At 37.8% G+C, this 19271-nt stretch overlaps 4 protein-coding genes across 7 annotated transcripts; 1 reads left to right on the top strand and 3 right to left on the bottom strand.

Moving 5' to 3' along the window:
* Positions 1-1671: 1671 nt before the first annotated feature.
* Positions 1672-6988, bottom strand: LOC112777222 (FRIGIDA-like protein 4a). The gene is made up of 3 exons (XM_025821555.3): positions 3766-6988; positions 3106-3281; positions 1672-2622 (listed from the first exon to the last, which is right to left on the bottom strand). Exons 1-3 carry the CDS (start codon positions 4676-4678, stop codon positions 2125-2127), a joined length of 1587 nt encoding a protein of 528 aa, XP_025677340.1. The 5' UTR covers positions 4679-6988; the 3' UTR covers positions 1672-2124.
* Positions 6989-7392: 404 nt separating this feature from the next.
* Positions 7393-14381, bottom strand: LOC112777223 (uncharacterized). Its single transcript, XM_025821556.3, has 3 exons — positions 13362-14381; positions 11186-11493; positions 7393-8160 (listed from the first exon to the last, which is right to left on the bottom strand). Exons 1-3 carry the CDS (start codon positions 13901-13903, stop codon positions 7802-7804), a joined length of 1209 nt encoding a protein of 402 aa, XP_025677341.1. The 5' UTR covers positions 13904-14381; the 3' UTR covers positions 7393-7801.
* On the top strand, positions 14375-15929 carry LOC112777225 (photosystem II D1 precursor processing protein PSB27-H2, chloroplastic). Of its 3 annotated transcripts, none has more exons than XM_025821559.3 (4): positions 14375-14496; positions 14723-14906; positions 14997-15409; positions 15564-15929. In XM_025821559.3, exons 2-4 carry the CDS (start codon positions 14825-14827, stop codon positions 15699-15701), a joined length of 633 nt encoding a protein of 210 aa, XP_025677344.1. In that variant the 5' UTR covers positions 14375-14496; positions 14723-14824; the 3' UTR covers positions 15702-15929. The 3 variants fall into 3 exon arrangements, with proteins under 3 accessions (XP_025677344.1, XP_025677346.1, XP_025677345.1); XM_025821561.3 differs by having other exon boundaries at positions 14438-14496; positions 15013-15409; XM_025821560.2 differs by lacking the exon at positions 14375-14496 and having other exon boundaries at positions 14504-14906.
* Positions 15930-16054: 125 nt separating this feature from the next.
* LOC112777224 (imidazoleglycerol-phosphate dehydratase, chloroplastic) lies at positions 16055-19014 on the bottom strand. 2 transcript variants are annotated; one of them, XM_025821558.3, is made up of 8 exons: positions 18612-19014; positions 18390-18514; positions 18046-18150; positions 17725-17817; positions 17266-17340; positions 17011-17073; positions 16585-16694; positions 16055-16301 (listed from the first exon to the last, which is right to left on the bottom strand). In XM_025821558.3, the coding sequence occupies exons 1-8, from the start codon at positions 18844-18846 to the stop codon at positions 16274-16276; spliced, it is 834 nt and encodes a 277-aa protein (XP_025677343.1). In that variant the 5' UTR covers positions 18847-19014; the 3' UTR covers positions 16055-16273. The 2 variants fall into 2 exon arrangements, with proteins under 2 accessions (XP_025677343.1, XP_025677342.1); XM_025821557.3 differs by having other exon boundaries at positions 16585-16721; positions 18612-18992.
* Positions 19015-19271: the final 257 nt, after the last annotated feature.

Here is a 19271-nt window from a genome sequence, read left to right as displayed (position 1 = left end):
ATGCTACCGTTGTTTTTCTCCCTAGCTTGGGGTATAAGTTACGCATGAATGAATTAGATCATGAGGTTTGGAGCAACCACCAAGTTTAGAAGCAACCACTTATGATTTATCAACATATTAAAGCAAGCACAAAATAAGGCTTTTGAAATCTAAAGTGAAGAAAACTGGAATGGCTACTATTTGGGTGTAACACTCACTTCCGTCACTTGTGAGACTTGATCAACTTTAGGGAGTTTCTTGTATTTGAAAGTATTCGCCTGTTTGCGACCTCAGCACTTTCGTCTCTTGTCTTTTTTCTTTTAGATGATTTCATTCTGAGAGATTTGGAATTTCAAATTTTTAAAACACGGAATACTAACTAGAACATGGAATTACCATATAATCTAGTAAATCTACGACCAAAAAGCTACTTCAATGCAAGGATTCAAGGAACAAGATTTGCTCCTGATGCTAGCCACTAGTGGTGTACATGAGTCGGGTGAAACCTGGTTGGATGTGACTGACCCGACCCAAAATATATACCGGGCCTATTTATTAGACCCGAACCCAGTCCTAGACCCGATGAAACCTATACACTTTCGGGCCACGGTTATACGGGTAAAAATCGGGCCGTTAACATTATATTACCTTGATACCTTCTTATAAGCTAGCATGTGAAAATATCCAAATTTCCAAGACTCCAACCATTATTTGACATGGTAAAATTCACTTAGAAAAATATAACAAGAACCAACTCTTCTCTAAAATTAAAGCATAACCATAAATCCATAATCAATACTAATATTGTCTAATAACACCAAATATTTAAATCAATATAAATAACACAATATTATACATTAGTCTAAAATTTTATGCATTTTAAACATAAAACATTAACTTATAGTCTTATAATAACTAATAATACAAAATATTAAGGTTTACAATACTTAAATTCCACATAAGAATAGCCATCATCCATCACTAATAACAAAATATTAATTGTGTATGATGACTAGGCCACCGGACCGACCTATAGTGAACCGAGTCATGGCCTGAACCCGACCCGAAATAATGACCGGGTCTATTTTTGAGACCCTTATCCGACCCTAGACCCGGTGAAATCACACAAAAATAGCCCCTAAAGTGTTCAGGACCAGACCGAACCAAATCTTCAGATCGGACCGGGCCATGCACATCCCCTACCAACCGCTTCCCTTTCGAAGGGGGATTAAAAGTCAGAGTAATTGCTAAAAAAAGATGAGGCCACCATTAAGGTTTTGTTTAGCGTAGACTTTTAGGCACGACACATTATATTATGTTCACCAAACCTAAGCCCCTCATTGATTCCTTTTGATTGGAGTCGTTGGAATTAGTTAAATTCCTGAAAAATAAAATATATTTCTGGTGTGAATCAAGTGTGAGATACTAAATTCGTTTTCCACCATAATACTCATTCCCGCAAATTCTTTACCCGATATTTAAGAAAGACACATCCTGTTCTGACAACCACTATAAATTACATACTGGATTTAGCTGGCAAGTTTCTCCGAACTTTTGTTCCCTAGCCTTTGTTACACAGGGTTCTCATCCCACATCATCATCACCCTTCATTTGGAAGAACGCCAAAAAGTAGCATGTAAAAACAAATAACAGTGCTAGAGGAAGAAGAGTATGATTGTAGGGCACCCGAAATTAAAAAACATTAAACTCAGACGAGATTTCATCATTTATCTCCTTCACAGATCTTTATACCTTAGTCAACAGCTGCCAAGAAACATATTGAACGTTCCTACTCTCCTCCTTTTCATTTTTTTTTCTCCTTTTTCCTTCAAGTTCGATCACAGGATAAGCATATATAATTGTAAACATAGTAACAGTAAGTCTTTCTACAACTAAACCGAACATTGGTAGATGAGTTTTCTGATGTTTCTTGGCCGTCCTAGTTACTTCCACAATCGCCTAGTACTACGGGATCAACATTAGAAATACAACTTCTCGCCATGCAGAGCAGGAAGTGGGACAGTAGTTATAATTAACACACAGAACTTCTACCGTTAAAACGGTTAGTGATTACAAACAACATTGAGAAAGTAAATGGGATCAAGGTCGTCATATCAGTGGTTACCATCTTTGGGGATGTCATGTCTATCGGTAGTAAGCCTGCTGATAAGTTGGTGCCATAACATTTCCATAGCCACCATATGCAGGGTAGTTCATTGATGCAGCTGGGTATGAACCTGCCATAGCTGGTGCTGGCTCCGGTGAGTAAGCAGCATAGGGGTTTGCTGGGGGGCTTCTGCTTCCGTACATGTGTGGTGGGGAAGGATATGCTGGAAGAGCAGCTGGGTATTGCCCGTGTGATGGAGACCTAACAAATGCCGGAGCAGCAGGGAAAGATGACACATATGCGTTGGTCAAACGGCCAGCCTTGGCAGGAGGCATTGGGCCTCCATTGCTGTTGCTTGCTCTTGTTCTTTTGTTGGCAGGGACAACAACTGGTTTCTTCTTGTCCGTCTTGACCTTCTCCAACTGATCAAGTCGCTTCTTCAGATTTTCGGGAGGGAACTCATCCTCAAGTTTGTACTCTTCAATGCATTTAATCACAGCCCTGAGGGCAGATTGCTCTTTTCTTGCAGCTAGGGTCTGGTAAATTTTATGAAGCACATAGAAAGAAGTCAATTTAAATAGTGAACCTGCTTCAGATAAGTATAGAAAATATAACAAGGCATTTTTACCACTTGGAGCCCTTTCTTCCAACTAAATAAGAAAAAGCAGCACAAATGAATGAGAAGAATCAGAAATTAAATCAATACTGAATAAATATTAACACACTGAACTCTGAAGGATTTAACAGTCCCTTCCCCTTTCTAAGATATGCATCTAATGCAGTCTTTCTAAACTTCATACTATATGCATAAAAGAAAAGGAAAAATTCTGGACCTCTATCAATAACACCAGTGATCCAAAATCAAAAGATGTTGAAATCAGCAGTTCAATGAGGAAAAAGACATGCTATTAACAGTGTACAAAACGACAGTTTGGTTTAAAATACATCAAACAAGCAGACTACAAAAAGAAAAAATATTGACAAGTTGTAGGTTACTTAAGAACATAAAAGTAAATTACCGCAGCTCGGCCTGCATTATTAGGATCTTCCAATATAGATGATGCAACTTTCTTTGCATCCTTCAAATAAGATTTGAGTAGCGGAACAGGAGGGAACTTGTCCACAAGACCTACTTCATATGTAAAGTGCACTGCATCAAGCTGCTGGCCTTTGCTGATTAACTCTTCAATCATATCTGCAGTGCATATATCAACAAACATTAGAACTCAGTACCACATGCACTACAGACTATAGTTATGACCAATTGCCATTATGCACAAAACACAAGAGGCAGAAATCGAATAAGCTTAACCACTAGATAGCTTAACTAACAGCACCTTTTTATTTGTTCCCTTGCACACTGATTTTAACATCCTATGGCTAAAATTCCGTGAGTCACTCCATAAGTGAAAGAAAAAGGTTAAACAATACTTAAAATCATGTTATTTAAAGACCTCCTAAATTAATATGGCGCCAAAACGAAAGAGATCAGCTACATGTCTTTCCCCTGAATGAGGAAGGAAGACCAGAAATCTGTGACAGAATAGTGGAGACACTCTGTAACTATCTTCTGAAAATCAAACTCAACTAAACAAATACAATATTGCTCACTGTGTAGTATCACTTGACATTTCTATAGTCATCTTTCATTTTGAGAGAGAGAGAGAGAGAGAGAGTACCAGGCATTTCATCAGCAAGACCGAGGGAAAGAGCGAGCTTAGGCATCTGTTTCCTCCAGGCGGAGCCAATGACAAGCTTCCTGTACAAATCTAAGTCATCCTTCTTGACAATCCCAAAGGTGACAAGGTGCTGCAAGAACGTGTGCACGTCAGGGGTCTTCACGTTCTCGATCCCTCCCCTCTCTTCAAGGCTCGCCTTCCAAGTCTCAGCGATCTCCTTCGCCCTCTCCTTCACTGCCGGCGTCACCATCAACCTCGACTTCCCTATCACAGGGTCCACCACCACCGGGATCAGCGACTCCAGCACCAGCACGCACGCCCAACCTAGGTCCCCGCTACCTACCTTCTCCCCTCCTCTCTTGTCCACAGGAAACACTTCCGATATCGCCTCCAGCACGAACTTCGCCGGATCCACACACTCCGACAGCGCCACCGGCATCTCCGACCTCAGCGCCTCCAGTTCCTTCTTCTTCCCGATCACGAACATCCAAAACCCTACCGCATCCATTCTCAGGCAGAATGACTTCAGCTTCAGCACTAGGCCCTCGCCATTGTCCACCTCACCATCGCCGGCGGCGGAGTCGCCGCAGTCAGAGTCGGTAAGAGCGGAGAGCGCAGCGGTCCGGTTGTTGTCGAGTTTGCGGAGGGCGATCTGGACGCTTCCCTCGATGGAGGACTCGCGGTGGTCAAGGAGTTTTAGGGACTGAGCGGTGTGGTTGTCGAAGGTGCGAATCTTGAGCTTGAGTGCTTCTGATTTGCTGACTAGGTCCTTCTCAAGTGAGGAGAAGTGGTCGGAGAGCTCCTTCCAGAGGAGTGTGCAGCTGGTCATAAGTGAGGTCTGACGCTGGAACTCGTCGAAGCTCGGCGGAGGAGCAACCTCGCTCAGCTCGCCGGGATCGGGGATGGACCCCATGGCCGTGGTAGTTGTTTCTGCGCTTTGCGACTTACTGTGGAAACCCTAATTGGAGTGGCTGAAACAGGAAGATGGAGAAGAAGAAGAGAAGACGAGCGACGAAAGAGAAAAGAAGTGACAGAGAGAGAGAAAGAGTAAAGGTAGGAATTAGAGAGAGAGAGAGAGAGAAATTGGGGAACAACGAAGGTTGGTGACGTGGACGGAAGAGACGGGGACACGTGGTTATGTGTCCTGAAAAAGGTAGTTGAGGGGCGGTGCTAGAATGCGCGGCTAGTGCGCATTGGAGGCCTTGGTGTACAGTCTAGGTAGTAGAGGGGTGGTGCATCAGGGGTGTTCGGTTTGCGATTTTTGGTTTGGTTCGGAATCTTGACAAAAACACATTCAATCTAATGTTATTTTAATTATGCAGTTCAATTTGGTTCGATTTTTTCGATTTTTTAATTAATTAAAAAAAATTCTAAAAATTGCAAGAAGTGTTAGAGCAACACTGAAAGTATAAAAAAATAGTAAAATGTAAGCAACTAACAAACATTTAGTCTGTACACTTCCATCAAATATTCCTAATTTTATGTAATTGGAATTAGAATTCAGTTCCAAAAAAAAACTAGTAGTTATTATTTATTCAGTTCGGATTGATTTTGAACGCTCCTTTCATTACATATGAATAGGATATGGAGGGTGGGGTTAATTTGGTAAAAGCACAATATGGGATGAGGATAAACCTATGTTTCCACTTTGGTAGTATTATCATATCTATCATATGCCATCACCTCAGATTTTTAATAGTCTTATATCATATCATAGACATACTATACTCAACTCATAACTATGTAACTAATTATACATCTGCTTTGCTATTTTCTTTCGTTTTGACTACATTGATTAACTCTTGAAAACTGGTATTAATAATTTTTAACCATGTACGATAATCAATTTTAGTTACGTAATAGTCAAGCTAATGCGTCTTGTAAACTTTTTAAAATAAAAAATGTCTGATTTGAATATTAAGATGTTTAACAAGATAAAAAGGCTACACTATTTTTTTCTATTAATTCCTTCCATTAACTCTTGAAACCTGGAATTAAGATTTTCATCATGCATGGATAACATGTATAATTAATTAATTACGTAAGAGTCCAGCTAATACGAGTTGTATCAACTTATTCCCGATTTATGGATATACTAAGCTTGAGCCTTGATGCATTCAGTTAGATACTTGTGTCGTACTAAAATAATAAAAATTGTCATAATAGCAAAGAATGTAGTGCAAATAAAATATATGGAAAAAAATGTGCGATAACCTTAAAAGAGGCAAGATTAGATTAGAACAGAATGGAATAACGAATAAAGAAATAAGAAAAATAGAAGATACACACAAAATACAATGATTAATAGCAGCGTGTAACGAGTTGCGTATACAAGAATATGGAATAGTATAATGTGGAAGGGTAGTACGAGGGTATTGCAAAGGAGTGGTAATAGAACTTTCGCGGAAATCGAAGAGAGATCAAGAGAGAGAATGGGTGGGTGGGGAGTGTGTGGGACAAGACAAGAGTGGTGAGCGCCACATGGGAAGAGTCAGAAAAAGAAAAAGTAAAAATAAAAGAGAGGTGCAAGTGTAGTGAAACAGCATCTAAAGCAGTTAATCTGAAAGGGTTAAAAAAACAAAACACATTGTGCTGGAACTCAGTGTCTGCAACCTGCAACCAGACACAGGCATGCGTACAAATGCAATGTTCCTGTTTCAGATAAGCCACTATCATTCACCACCTCTCACACTGTCACACACACATGTGAGATTCACAAGTCAGAATCATCTCTCTTTACATTTTACATTTTCTTTTTATTTTTTGAAAAATCAACGTAACATACATATATATTTTTTAAAAGCTAAAAAGTGCCGCATATTATTGCGATTTACAGACTTATTTATATGACATCATCTAAAATTTTTTCTTCCGGTGAATTTCGGTCATTTTAATTGATAAAATAATCTCTTCATTTAACATAGATGGATGGTAATAACGAATTCATGGGCACTGGATCATGTTAGTGGGGAGAACCCAAGTCCATAATTGGTTAAAACCTATTACATAATAGCCCAAGTCCATCTCCGATGTAGGGAAACCACTTACCCAGATTGGCCAATTGGACTCCTTAGGAATATAAATTACAAAAAACAATAATCCTTCTCTTGTGGTGATGATCCTTCTCTACACCAATCACTGTTGTTCATAGATTAAAATAATCTTCCTACCCATTATCTACGTGTGTGTAATTTGCTGTTCCATAAGCACCATGTGGCAATAACTGGGTTACACGGAAAACCAATAAAAACCACTTTGTAGACGAGTAATAACTAATAAGCATGCATGGAACACCACAACATGCAATGATCTTGGTATAATCCTTTAACACATTTGAACACATTATATAAAGGCGACTCTATATAACAGCCACAGAATCCAAAAAAAAAAAAAAAAAAATTCCATTTATACATTGGATTCATCTAGGGAAAGCTTAAAATGCAAAACTAGACTACAAGGATCATTCATCATCATCATCAATTCATCATCACCAGTGTATACTCCCAATGCCACCTCCAAGAATTTGAAGTAAAAGGAAAAATTAAAATTAAATTATAAATCAACTAGGGTTAAGGTGATTAGAGGGATTCATGCAAGCAAATCAACTAGAAATTGGCTGGGAAATCATAGCTAATAATTTCCATGACATTATGACCAAAATGGGTAACAAAAACGAAAGCAAACAGTTCCCGTCCAACATGGGGAAAAGATAGGACAATACTAAGTCTAAAAATTCCGAACATTTGACTTAAAATTGAGTGCATTCCACGGTGTCAAATGGTGAAAAGGCAAACACATCTTCCTAATGCTTCAATAGTATTAAGAATATACCACCGGGAACTAAATAAAAAATGATGGCAACTTGGCATCCTATTGCAGCCTTGGAAAACGATCAATACAACATAACATAACATTCAGCATTTATCATCTTCAAGAATCAGGACTAATTATCATTCAACTGGAAAGACTTTTTTCCAGAAGAAGCCACAATTCTTTCATTCAAGTGCACTGCTATTCCATGTATAATTCATAGAAACTACACGGATTGTTTGTATTCTCTCCTGCTCTCTATGACTGCCTTCTTCCTTGTGTCAAAATCAACTTTGTCAAGATCAAAAGCAGTTCCTAGATAGCCATACAACACCCTCCTTTTATCTCCTTTTTTCTCATCCACCTTTACAAGGTTTGGATTGTTCTCATCCTCCTTCCCAAATGTTATGACAGGCTGTACACGGGCCCAATCTTTGCGCCCATGCTTTTCCTTCTCAAAGTGTTCTGCAAGCTGCGTGGCCCCCTTAAGGCCTGATTGATCCCCAGTAAATTTAACCAGTGTTATGCCCAAATGACCATCTCTTCCGTATAATGACTTTGATTTGCCACTCACACATCCAAGCTCTGGAAAATTATGCATGAATATCAGATGGAAGATATATATTGTCAAAAGTTCACTATCAAATATTTGACTGGATGATTCCCACAACCCAATGATTCAGCTAGCTTTTCCTAAGAATAAGTTATTGGCGGTTATATCAAACCGAAAGTTGAAAGAATGACAACAGCAATGGCCAAAAAATGTTGCTATTCCAAGCAACTTGCATCATTGAGTAGACTTTAGCCCAGCATAATGGTCTGTTAGGAAAACTATCGGAGAGACACTGATGGAAGGAATAAACGAGGGAAGCAAAAGGAGTAAAGGAGGAAAACTGTGGGAGATACTAAATCATGCTATGACTAGATGATAAAGAGAATGTACTACAACTTACAAGGAAAATGCAGATTTTTTTCTACCTTCAACAAATTTCCATCCACCAGTGTCCCCATTAGGACAAATATCAAGATATATAGTATGACTAAAACATAGGACTGTAAACAGGTATAAACGAATTAACTCGCATGCTACTCAAAACAACTAAATAATACCAGGTAAGCACTACGATAAAATTAGTGTCAGTCACTAAAATCAGCTGAACTCAAAAGCTACTGCCTACTGGTATGTAAAGGGTTTAACAGATCCCAGATCCCGTGATAAGGGGATTTAATAAAGGGAATAACTAAATAAGAAATCAACAATCCCCCAAGAGGGAGAAAACAAATATGCAAAAGACAAAATTCCCATTTCACTCATCAAAGAGGAGAAAATTAATTTAATACAGTCAGGTCAGGCTGAATCCAAGAATGAGCAAAACAATACCTGCTCTACTTGCATTATTAGGATTCACGACAATCACAACAATTAAAAAAAAAAAAAAACAGGTCAGAAAGCCTATAATTCAGATCACTTCCTTCTTGCCATTAATTAAAATCAACGCAAGAGTATAATATTGAATAGATATAAAATTCACAAAATATATAGCCTCAATGCTATGAATCAACAAGAATAATGTATTAAATACTACCACATTATCGTCAGTGTTCACCAACTTAGTTGGATGTAATATCAACGTCATCAAAATGTCTGTCCACTTTTAATTTATTGACGATCATCTATAATCCAAATAAGGGATCAGGTAGTTCCTTCAATTATTATATATCACTCCATTTTTTTTTCCATCATCCATATCTATTGTAAAAGCCACACTTTCTACAAAGTTTACATCAGATTTGGCCACATGCCACTGATGCCAGAAGTCATCTGCTTAAAATTCAATGGCAGCAAATTGCAGATGACACAAGTGGACACTGCTATTCTGGAAATCTATGTGAACATTTCACAAAAAGGCTTACACAATTGTACCATTCTTCATCATCAAATGAACAAATCAAATCCAGTCTGGAGGACTGGCATAGTCGTATTGCTTCTACATCTCTCATTTCAAGATTGATCTTATCGAGGAGCTTAATCCTAAATTTCTAACAGAGCAAGGACTACTGTCAAAGTGCCCAATAAAAGGACTATCATTCTATTGAGATGCATTCATCCTATCAGTGCAAAATCAACATTTCTGACTACAACCCCCATAAAGTTAGTATTTTGATTAATTACAGAGAAATTGGGCTATTACCTAATGTACGAAAATGATTCTATCGACTACAATCCATCTACTCTACTAAAAGTGAAATGTATGAACAAATCATCATATATGTCAAATTTTCCAAATTCTTATCAAAGTAAATAAGGGGTAAAGTAGAATGAAACTTCAAAATTATAAAAGCCAGTACACAAATACTGCTAGAGGTCACAAGTTAGTGTTTGTGTAAATTATGCTTCAGTCATTGAGACTGTAAGAGCATATAATTAAAGGATGAAGCATGTCAAGAAGACATTGAAACTTGCAAAACCAAGATCAACTCCTACAGAGTAGTTCAAAGAAGTAATAAACGAAAATCGGAGAATATAAACAGCTTCAAAAAAGCTGATTTACATTATTGTATTCTAAACCTAAATCAGTCCCTTGACTTGTAACCGTGAATGCAGATGAGTAGCACAATGAAAGAGAATTGATGAAAGGTCAAACAAAATGAACCAGCCTTTCATAAGAATAAATCGGACATAAAAGAGTATTAATGAAAGCTCAAACAAAATGATCCATCCTTGCATAAGAACAAATTGGTTACCTCAACAACAAAACCAGAGCAAGAACGCAAAACGTATAATACAGGTCAACTCCATCCAAAGTGAACAAATAGTAATAAAATGAAAGAAATAAGCTTGGAGAAATAACTCCAAGAACTCTTAAAAGAACAGAAACTATTTTGGACTCGCAATTCCTCATAATCTGGAAGCTGCATGCATGACTAAAACAAAAAAATATAAAGTGAAAAGCAGAAAATATTAAAACAACTATACTAGTCAAGTGATAAAGCAACCATAACAAGTAATTACACCAGAGTCATAACAATCACCACCAGGCTTTATACCACTAGATGGGAAAGGTGGTTATGTGCACAGAATTCCAGCTACACCGGACTTCCTATCAAATATTGAAATGGACAGATATACAAAGCCAATATTGGCTTACCAGCTACATAATGCAACAAACAAGCAAATAAGACAGTTTAAGAATATAGTCCAAGCAACAAGGGGGCATAGATAAACAAAAAGTAAATCTTAGCCCTCTGAAGACGCTGATTGGCAACCATTTCAAAAGCTAGATGTAACTCTACTCTCTTTTGTGTCAAAGATGGTTTAAGTGGTTCATAACTTCAACTTTCTCAAAGTTGGCCTAATTTCAACTTAAAGCAACTACCAAATCAAACTGATCTCTTATCTCGTTAGTCTATAATGAGATAATGCCATAAGAGTCTTTTAATAAAGATCTGGCTAACCAAGTCATATTGGGGAAGATCACGGAGGATTTCTGGCAGAAACTGCTATAAGTGAGCATGCATGCATGCAAGGCAGATTTATCTGAACTACTCAGGCTTTTTAAGAGAGAAATTATAAGAGAAGATAAAAAAAGAATGGAGGGGAACAATCTACCTCTAATTATATTGTCCATTGTTTTGTTTCCCAAACCCTCCATACGTCCTTCTTTATTTTTTCCAGTATTTGTGTTATGAATAATCACCAGTGGCGGCCACATGATCAGATCATCCTGATTTGCTGCTGCTTCATCAGCAGAAAGAAACTGATATGCTTTTGAGTTATCAGGAGGCTTTGAGTAGTTCCAACCCATTAAGACACACAGAGCTTTGTGTAACCCCAAATGATCAACACGCAAATCAGCAGTATCTGAGTTGTAAGTGTGCATAATGAGAGCATGAGTATCTGGAAAATCTTTAGCTGACCTGAAAGTTGTCATATCAAGGGCATTGAAGAATATATTTCAGGTTTCATACCATAACCTGTAAGTTACAAAAGGAAAACTAATATAGAACCATTGAACACCTAAAATTTACAGCTAACAAAGATCTAGTTGTGCTAAGCAAACAGAGAATCTACGTCCTAAGTTACATTAGGGCATCATGCAACCAAAACAATTGTGGTGAAATCTCCGCAATTCGGTATCATAACATGGTCAAGTAATGAACTATTATAGGTACCTAAATTTCGTTTGTCAAGGATATATAGCCCAAAACACAGAAGACCTCAAAATTGTATAATTACAAAATTGAAAACATTTTATGGCATCCATTGTCCTTCCCAAATCATGAGTTGCAAAGGCATAGTATGTATACAAAAATAATAAGTATTTTATTGTAGATGATTATACGGACATTCATACTCTAATGAAGCTCTCACTTTAAGGATACCGAATGAGGGTTCTAATCTGTAACAAATTATCCACAATTCAGAGGTATTCACAAAACACAACAATAGAGAAGTAATGTGCTTAAGCCCATTAACAGGAGGGAGGTAAGCTTCGCACGGAACAGAGTCTAAAAGGGACTTCAAATATGCAGATCAATTATCGATTTTGAAACAAATAAAAGGTGAGCAGCTCCATAACCCTCATCTGAGATAGTCACAAGAGCTAGTAACCAATGCAGAAGTAACATAATGACACCAACTACATTGAACAAGGAAGGCTACACTACTTCTATAGGTTAGAAATTGATGGCAGGGTCAGCAAATTTATAAATCAAGGAAAAAGTACAACATTAGAAGAAAAAAGAAAAGGTGAACATAGCAGCATTGTTATATTAGAAGCAATAAAGGGCTGCAACCATGGCTAATAGGCATTGAATAAGAGATCCAATGCAAAACAACTCCTCAAAAAGTTTTGCAAGGCCAGGTTAGAAAACTCTAGCCATGGCAGAACACAAAAGAGCTCCAATGAATGACGACTCTAGCAAAAGATAGCCAGTCACCAAAAGCATTAAATTACATTAAAATCATCAGTGTGCCATATAAACTACAGACAGACAGCAACCATAACATTAATAGTATATCTCTTGAAAGAATCGAGTTCTTCGATCCATTAATCCTACAGAATCATCAACTAACTACATATGAACTAAGTAAGGTTTGCAAACACTGCTTGCCTGACAAAACCCAATATTTTTAATGCAGAGGCTATAGCAACAGCAGAAAAATATAAGCTCTAGTTCAACATGGATGCTACTGCTTACTTATGGAAATAACTCCCTATAAAGATTAAACAACAAAACTGAAATGCTGTTAACCTGAAGAAAGGCAATTAAATCCCACTACATAGCTAAGCGGACTGAGCTGAAAAATGTTACAGAGCAAGCAAAGCTGCTTTTTCTACAACTAAAGGTGATTCATTTCTTAAGAAGTTAGAACTTAGAACTAATGACATCCCAAAAAATCAATACTTCCTTTGTTTTCTCCTATGCCTAAGCTAAAAGGGTAGTCAAAGTTGGCTTAAGACATAGAGGTGAGGCATCAGAAGGGGTCAGAATCTCTTGCTAGCTTAAAGGCATGCCTTTCTACTTCAGGCAAGGCATACCATTGGAGCCTTGGTAATATAATCTACCAAAACAACCCATATGCTGATCAATTTTCTAACTTGCTAAGCATGCTAAAAAGATTATTGAAAAAGAAAAAGACATTTAACATACTTTTTGCATCCTAGCATCAGAGTCTTTGGCCTTGATGCTATCTTAATTTGCTTTTAATGCTATAAACAAATTGCAAGCATAAAAGTATAAAAGTAACAAGCAAAATCTCAGCTAAATCCTTTCTACGAAACCTGCCACAAGCAATGCACTGAATTCGCCCTTGCTTTCCATCTTCCAAGTAAGACTTCTTCTGGCTGGGGTTCTCGTTAATCAACCTAACGAAATGAAGAAACGCCTTCTTCAAATTTTCCTGACCAACCTGCTGGTGGTGCTTCACACCCAAACCACCACCACCAGCAACAACCCCATCAACCCTTATCTGCTTATTAGGCCTCAATTCACTGGGACCAGCAGCAGAAAACCCATTATTGAGATTCGCGTTCCGCAAGAGCTGCTCCCTTTGCTTGGCGAGCTCGTCCCGTCCGCCGCCACCATCCTCGTCACCAAACTTCCTCTTCCCGGAAGCTTCCGGGGGCAGGTTCCGGTAATCAGGGTGCCTAGGGCGGTCGAATCGAGAGGACGGGCTAGGGAACCGGTTATCAAATGGAGCTCCGCCGGCGGAAGGGAGGTCAATGGGGGGCCGAGCTGGAGGGAGGTGGTGGTAATCGGGTGGGAGGGCGAAGTAGGATCGGACGCTGCCGTCGGCAAGGACGATGGTACGGCGCTCCAGCATGTGGAATCCGTAGGCCGGGGAGGGGGCGGAGGGAGGGCGGGAGGCTCCGGGAAAGAGATTAGGAGTGGGTGATCAGAGGAAGGGCGTTTGTTAGGGCTAGGATTATGATTATGGTTAGGGTTAGGGTTGCTTGGTTTGGTTTTAGGGGAGGGTTTGGTATTCTTGGGATCGTTATTTGGTTGGGGATCCGCCGGAGATTTAAGATTGTTGGCGTTGGATTCCCAACGGGATTTGCGGTGGGAGGAGGAGGAGGGCGGAGGCTTGGGGTGGTTACCGCCGGCCATCCCTATCCGGCTGTCGCTATCGACACTAGTCTTTGTTGCCAATAGCAGCTGCAAGCCAAGTTTTTGCCGTTGAAGTTAGGATTTTTGCATCAACTTTTCTGAGTCTCTGTATTTAAAGGAAGAAGGAAACAATGGTGAGTGGTGAAAACCGAAAAGTAAAAAGGTAAAATTTGTTATTAAGAAAAGGTTTGGGTACATTTTGTAAAATTGGAAACATATGATGTAATGACCATTTTGACCTTGTCGCTTTGGATAAGCCATCTGTTATGGTTAGTGCAAACCAATGAAGTTGAGGCAGAGAGATTTTGGGTAAGACATTCTCGTTTCTTCCAAATCCAAAGTTGTAGGCTTCATTCTCCCTTTCAATTTTTTGCTGTCAATTCAGATGGGCTTCTGTTTTCAGTTCCTCTCTAATGTTTTCATTTTTTCAGCATTATAAGTTCTACTTAATGTCTTAAAATACATGATTATCAATCATTTAGTGTAGTACAAAGTGGATGAAACTTATGAATTTCATTGTCATGACTCAACCAAGGTGAAATGCTATGCTTCGCTAGCAAGATTGTAAGATACCATTGCAGCCTTGTGTATTCGGTGGATGTAGCTTAACATTTCTGAGATTTATTTACAAAGAAGGATGGCAATTATCCTTGCAGCAACCATGTGTTCCATTACAAGTTTCAAACCAGCTCAAGCGATCAAAACATTTGATTTTGAGGGTATGTGTGTGCTAAAAACTCAACAACATAATTGCACTTAGGCCTTAGCAATAGGTCATTCATTTATTGACAGCTTCTACAATATAACAGATAAAGTGCAATCCAGGTCTAATATTGCACTGCCTCCTTCGGAACCTTTGTCGAGTCGCAGGCAGCTTATAGTCGGTGCTGGCGCTTCATTGGTTACCACGGCGTGTTGTTATGGTTTATCTCCATCAATGGGGTGGGCAGAAGAGAAATCATCTGACAAAGAGGATGATGATAACAAAGGGATTGTTGGGGACATCACATCATTGTTTGATCCTAATGAGAAAACAAAGAAAGGGAAGGTGTTGCCAAAGGCTTACTTAAAGTCAGCAAGAGAGGTTGTGAAAACACTGCGTGAATCTTTGAATGAACCACCTGATGACATTGCCAAATTTAGAAGAACTGCAGACTCAGCAAAAGAGTCAATTAGAGAGTATTTGGGGAGTTGGAGGGGGAAGCAGACTGTTGTTCAAGAAGTATATACTTTCTTTCAACTCTAAGTACATTTTATTACATGTCTTGTATAAAAGTAGATCCTTCGTTAATAAGATCATGCATCCCAAATTACATGTTATTCTATTACTGCTTGTTATCAAATATATCATCATGTTTTGGGTTTATTGCTTGCAGGAATCATACGTTATGCTGGAGAAGGCAATTAGATCTTTGGCGAATTTTTACTCAAAGGCAGGGCCATCTGCACCATTGCCGAAGGAGGTTAAGTCTGAGATATTGGACTACCTAAATATTGCTGAGGAATTTTTGTAGACAAATCACACCGTTTCAAGCCACAACATCTTATGATATATAGTATTTACTTTGAGAATCGTTAGATGATAATATAGCCAAACATAAAAAAATCATCTAACATTCTTAACTATCAATTTTACATAAAGATAATTACAATCTGCATGTAAATTGTCAATTTAATTTTATACCTTTATGAGAGGTGTTGTTTAGATATCTCGGGGGAAAAAATAGAATCAATTTCATGTCCCTTTTTTTTTCCCTTATGCCTAGACCTTGTCTTTGGCACGACATGCTTGATTTCTTAGATTCAAATCAAAAGGTTTTTAAATGGATACAAAATGACAGACAAAGGAGTATGCTGCACGCACTAGTTAAGAAAAGCAATACAAGAAGATTTTTATTTCTATCTCCAAGAGTAAATGGATGCTACAATATGGTTTTACAGAGGCCAGTAACTTTTATGACAAATACAGGCACACAGCACTGGCGCTTATCATCTTTGACATCTATTCTAAGCACCTTCATTTTGGATGAAAGTGTGTGAAGAACTATGGAAGTCCGCTTATATAGATAGTAGGAGCTCAATCCAATTAACTTCTTGACAAAACTCCTTTTGAACTGCATATATAAAGAGGAGGCATAATGAACATATTTAACAAGTAAATTTGATATAATCTCATTCAGATATAAAACATAAACTGTACGATTGATCGGAGAACTGAGAACATATTTTTAATTAGACCCTTACTACTTTACCAACTTTCTCGCTTTAGAGGAGTATGATTGTTTTATGAAAGGACGAGGCAAAAAAATGTGAACGATTTCTAAATTCCAGCAGAGTTATATAGTGGATAAATAAGATATTCATAGTAGAATAAAATCAGGTCCAAAGATATCAGACCTTGGTATTGTTCCACGGCGACGTGGATCGTACTCTGTTGCTTGTCGAAGAGCCCTAGCAAAAGCTTTGAAGGTTGCCTCAATAATATGATGGGAGTTTTTTCCGGCAAGCTGTTCACAGAGGAATACATATGTATTCTGTTAACAGGTTGTTAGATTTGTAATAAAAGAACACCGACTAGAAAAAGAATAAAACCAGAGAAATTTGAAGTTTGAAAATGTACTCAACAAATGAAGACCATAGAAAGAGCCATGAGGCAAAAAGAACCTATATTTTCTAACCCATGTAGCTAAGGACTAATTGAGAGGCCTAGCCACCTAGTACAACATCTATAATAATTATACTTCTGTGACGATATGCAGAACTATACTTCCAAATGCAATTTCTATAGCTGATTAAAACGACCAAGAGCCGATGTCTCAATACCTGCCGAATGTGGAGTGTCATGCCAGAAGTATTCACCAGGGACTGGAAGAAATGCTCCACCAACTACATACAGGATACCAAGAGTACTCATCAATGAAGAATAGAAATAAAGGGAAAAGTATAGCCAACAGAAAATACAATAGAGTGTCACATTAAAATAAATCTATGCTGGAAAAATTAGGGGCTCAACAGTCTAAAGCTTATTCAATAAAATTCTAAGCTCAATGATGAAATAATCAAATGAAAGTGCACTACCTGAGCATCATATGTCCCAACCCTCTGGGTAGGGATATCCAAATTATAACTTAAATGTGGCCGGCCAGATAAATCCTGGACAAGGTTAGGAAGAAGGATGTAAGTATTAAGAACAAGCAAAATTTATTTGAGAAAAATAAGCTTACAACAAATGGGAACATAATTCACACACTTCAATAGTCCCAAATTATTTTTATGTACATTAATCAGCATGATAATATCGGATTGTTGAATTTGCAAATGTAATACCAAACCTACTCCAATTATCATATGCCTAAGCAAGGAAAACATCACACCTTCTCCCCTAATAATAAGAAACAACTAAGCATTGTTCCACTATATGGGATTGATACATGGATTAACATCAATGTGTTCTATAATGAAATCCTATTCACACCGTTTAAATTTAAACTTTGACTAATGCCTAATGATCATTTCTGCAATTGGTGTGCGAATTACCAGTGAAACGTGTATTAATGCTTCATCAAGTGGAGCAGAGAAGTCACCAAACCGATTAATACCCTTTCTATCGCCAAGAGCCTGTAGCAAAGCCTGAAGATGGAGTAATAGACAACACTTAGATTAAACATAATAGTTAAATGCAAATATCATTTTTTTTTTAAAAAAGTGCATAATTATAAATCTAACTATTATAAGGTAAGAAACTGAGAACTAACATATATACTGTTGCCAAATATCATATAATGAAGCATGTTACAGTTTCTAGGAACAGACCAAAAAAAATGAAAACACAGTTCATATAGCTGGTGTTTGCAGTACCGTTCCAATAGCAAGAGCAACATCTTCATTTGTGTGATGATCATCAATATGTGTGTCACCTGTAGCCTTGACATGAACGTCGAACAACCCATGTGAAGCAAGTTGCTGAAAAAGCACAAGTCATAACCATGTTTAGTTCATGTGACTCATTTTTAGCAGCCATGATTTTTATTTCCAAGTTAGAAGGAAGCAAACTTTTTATGGACAAAATCAATTATGAAATTTAGAACAAATCTTTATCAACAGTTCTGAAGCTGTGGGCTAACAGGAAGTGTGCTTGAGCAGTAACTGAAACTTCAAATAACATTCTACCAAAGAAGCAAACATAAATTGAAATTACTGACATCTAGCATATGATCAAGGAAGGGAATTCCAGTACTACTATCAGCAACTCCACAACCATCCAGGTTTATTTTGACTGAGACATTAGTCTCCTTAGTGACCCTTTTCACCTCACCTGTTCTAGCACCTGAAAATGATGAATTAAGACATTCAAACTCATTGGAAAGCCACCATTTGAGGAGAGAAAAAGGTAAAAGGAAGAAAGCTTGAGGTTTTGCGTTGACCTGAGTCAACTGGCAAAGCTGATGTAGCTGGAGAGTTGTTGTCTCTCACCAAAGCAGCACAAGAGACGTTTATGAGAGGGTCCATTCGGGTGAGACTGCGGTGATTCACTGAAAAGATTGAAGCTTTGGAATGTAGGGGTGTTGGATTCAGCGTCCTCTGAAAAAACCTAACCCTAGATTTGAGAAGCAGGGATGATGGGCATTTTGGAAGACATGGAGGTGCAGACAGCTCCATTCAGATTTCAGAGGACGGAGAAAATCGCAATTTTCAAATCGTGATTTTTCATTTTTCAATATTTATTCACCGGTTCCTCTGTTTGCAAGAGGATTTCCAGTTTTCCACTTGTCATCATTACAGTATCCTATCAATTAATTATGCATTAAATAATTTATTCATTAAAATAAGAGTTCTAAAATAGCGTCCTTAATAATTTATTGGGAATTTTTCTTAAAAAAAGGAATTAAAATTTCTAATTCATTAAAAATATTTTAGATCATTCCTTACAAAGATTAGGTAAAGCCACAAACATAGATTAGGTAAAGCCTTAAAATGACAAATTTATCTGTGAAATTATAGTATTTTAAAACTTTTTACTTTTTTTGTTTTTTTGTTTTTGAGAAAATAATAAATAAGTCTTTAACTCTCTATACTTATCTATA

This window comes from Arachis hypogaea, chromosome 19, assembly GCF_003086295.3.
Source record: "Arachis hypogaea cultivar Tifrunner chromosome 19, arahy.Tifrunner.gnm2.J5K5, whole genome shotgun sequence".
Lineage (NCBI taxonomy): Eukaryota > Viridiplantae > Streptophyta > Magnoliopsida > Fabales > Fabaceae > Arachis > Arachis hypogaea.
The sequence above is the reverse complement of the archived record's forward strand: the minus strand, read 5'-3'. Positions and strand labels throughout refer to the sequence as shown.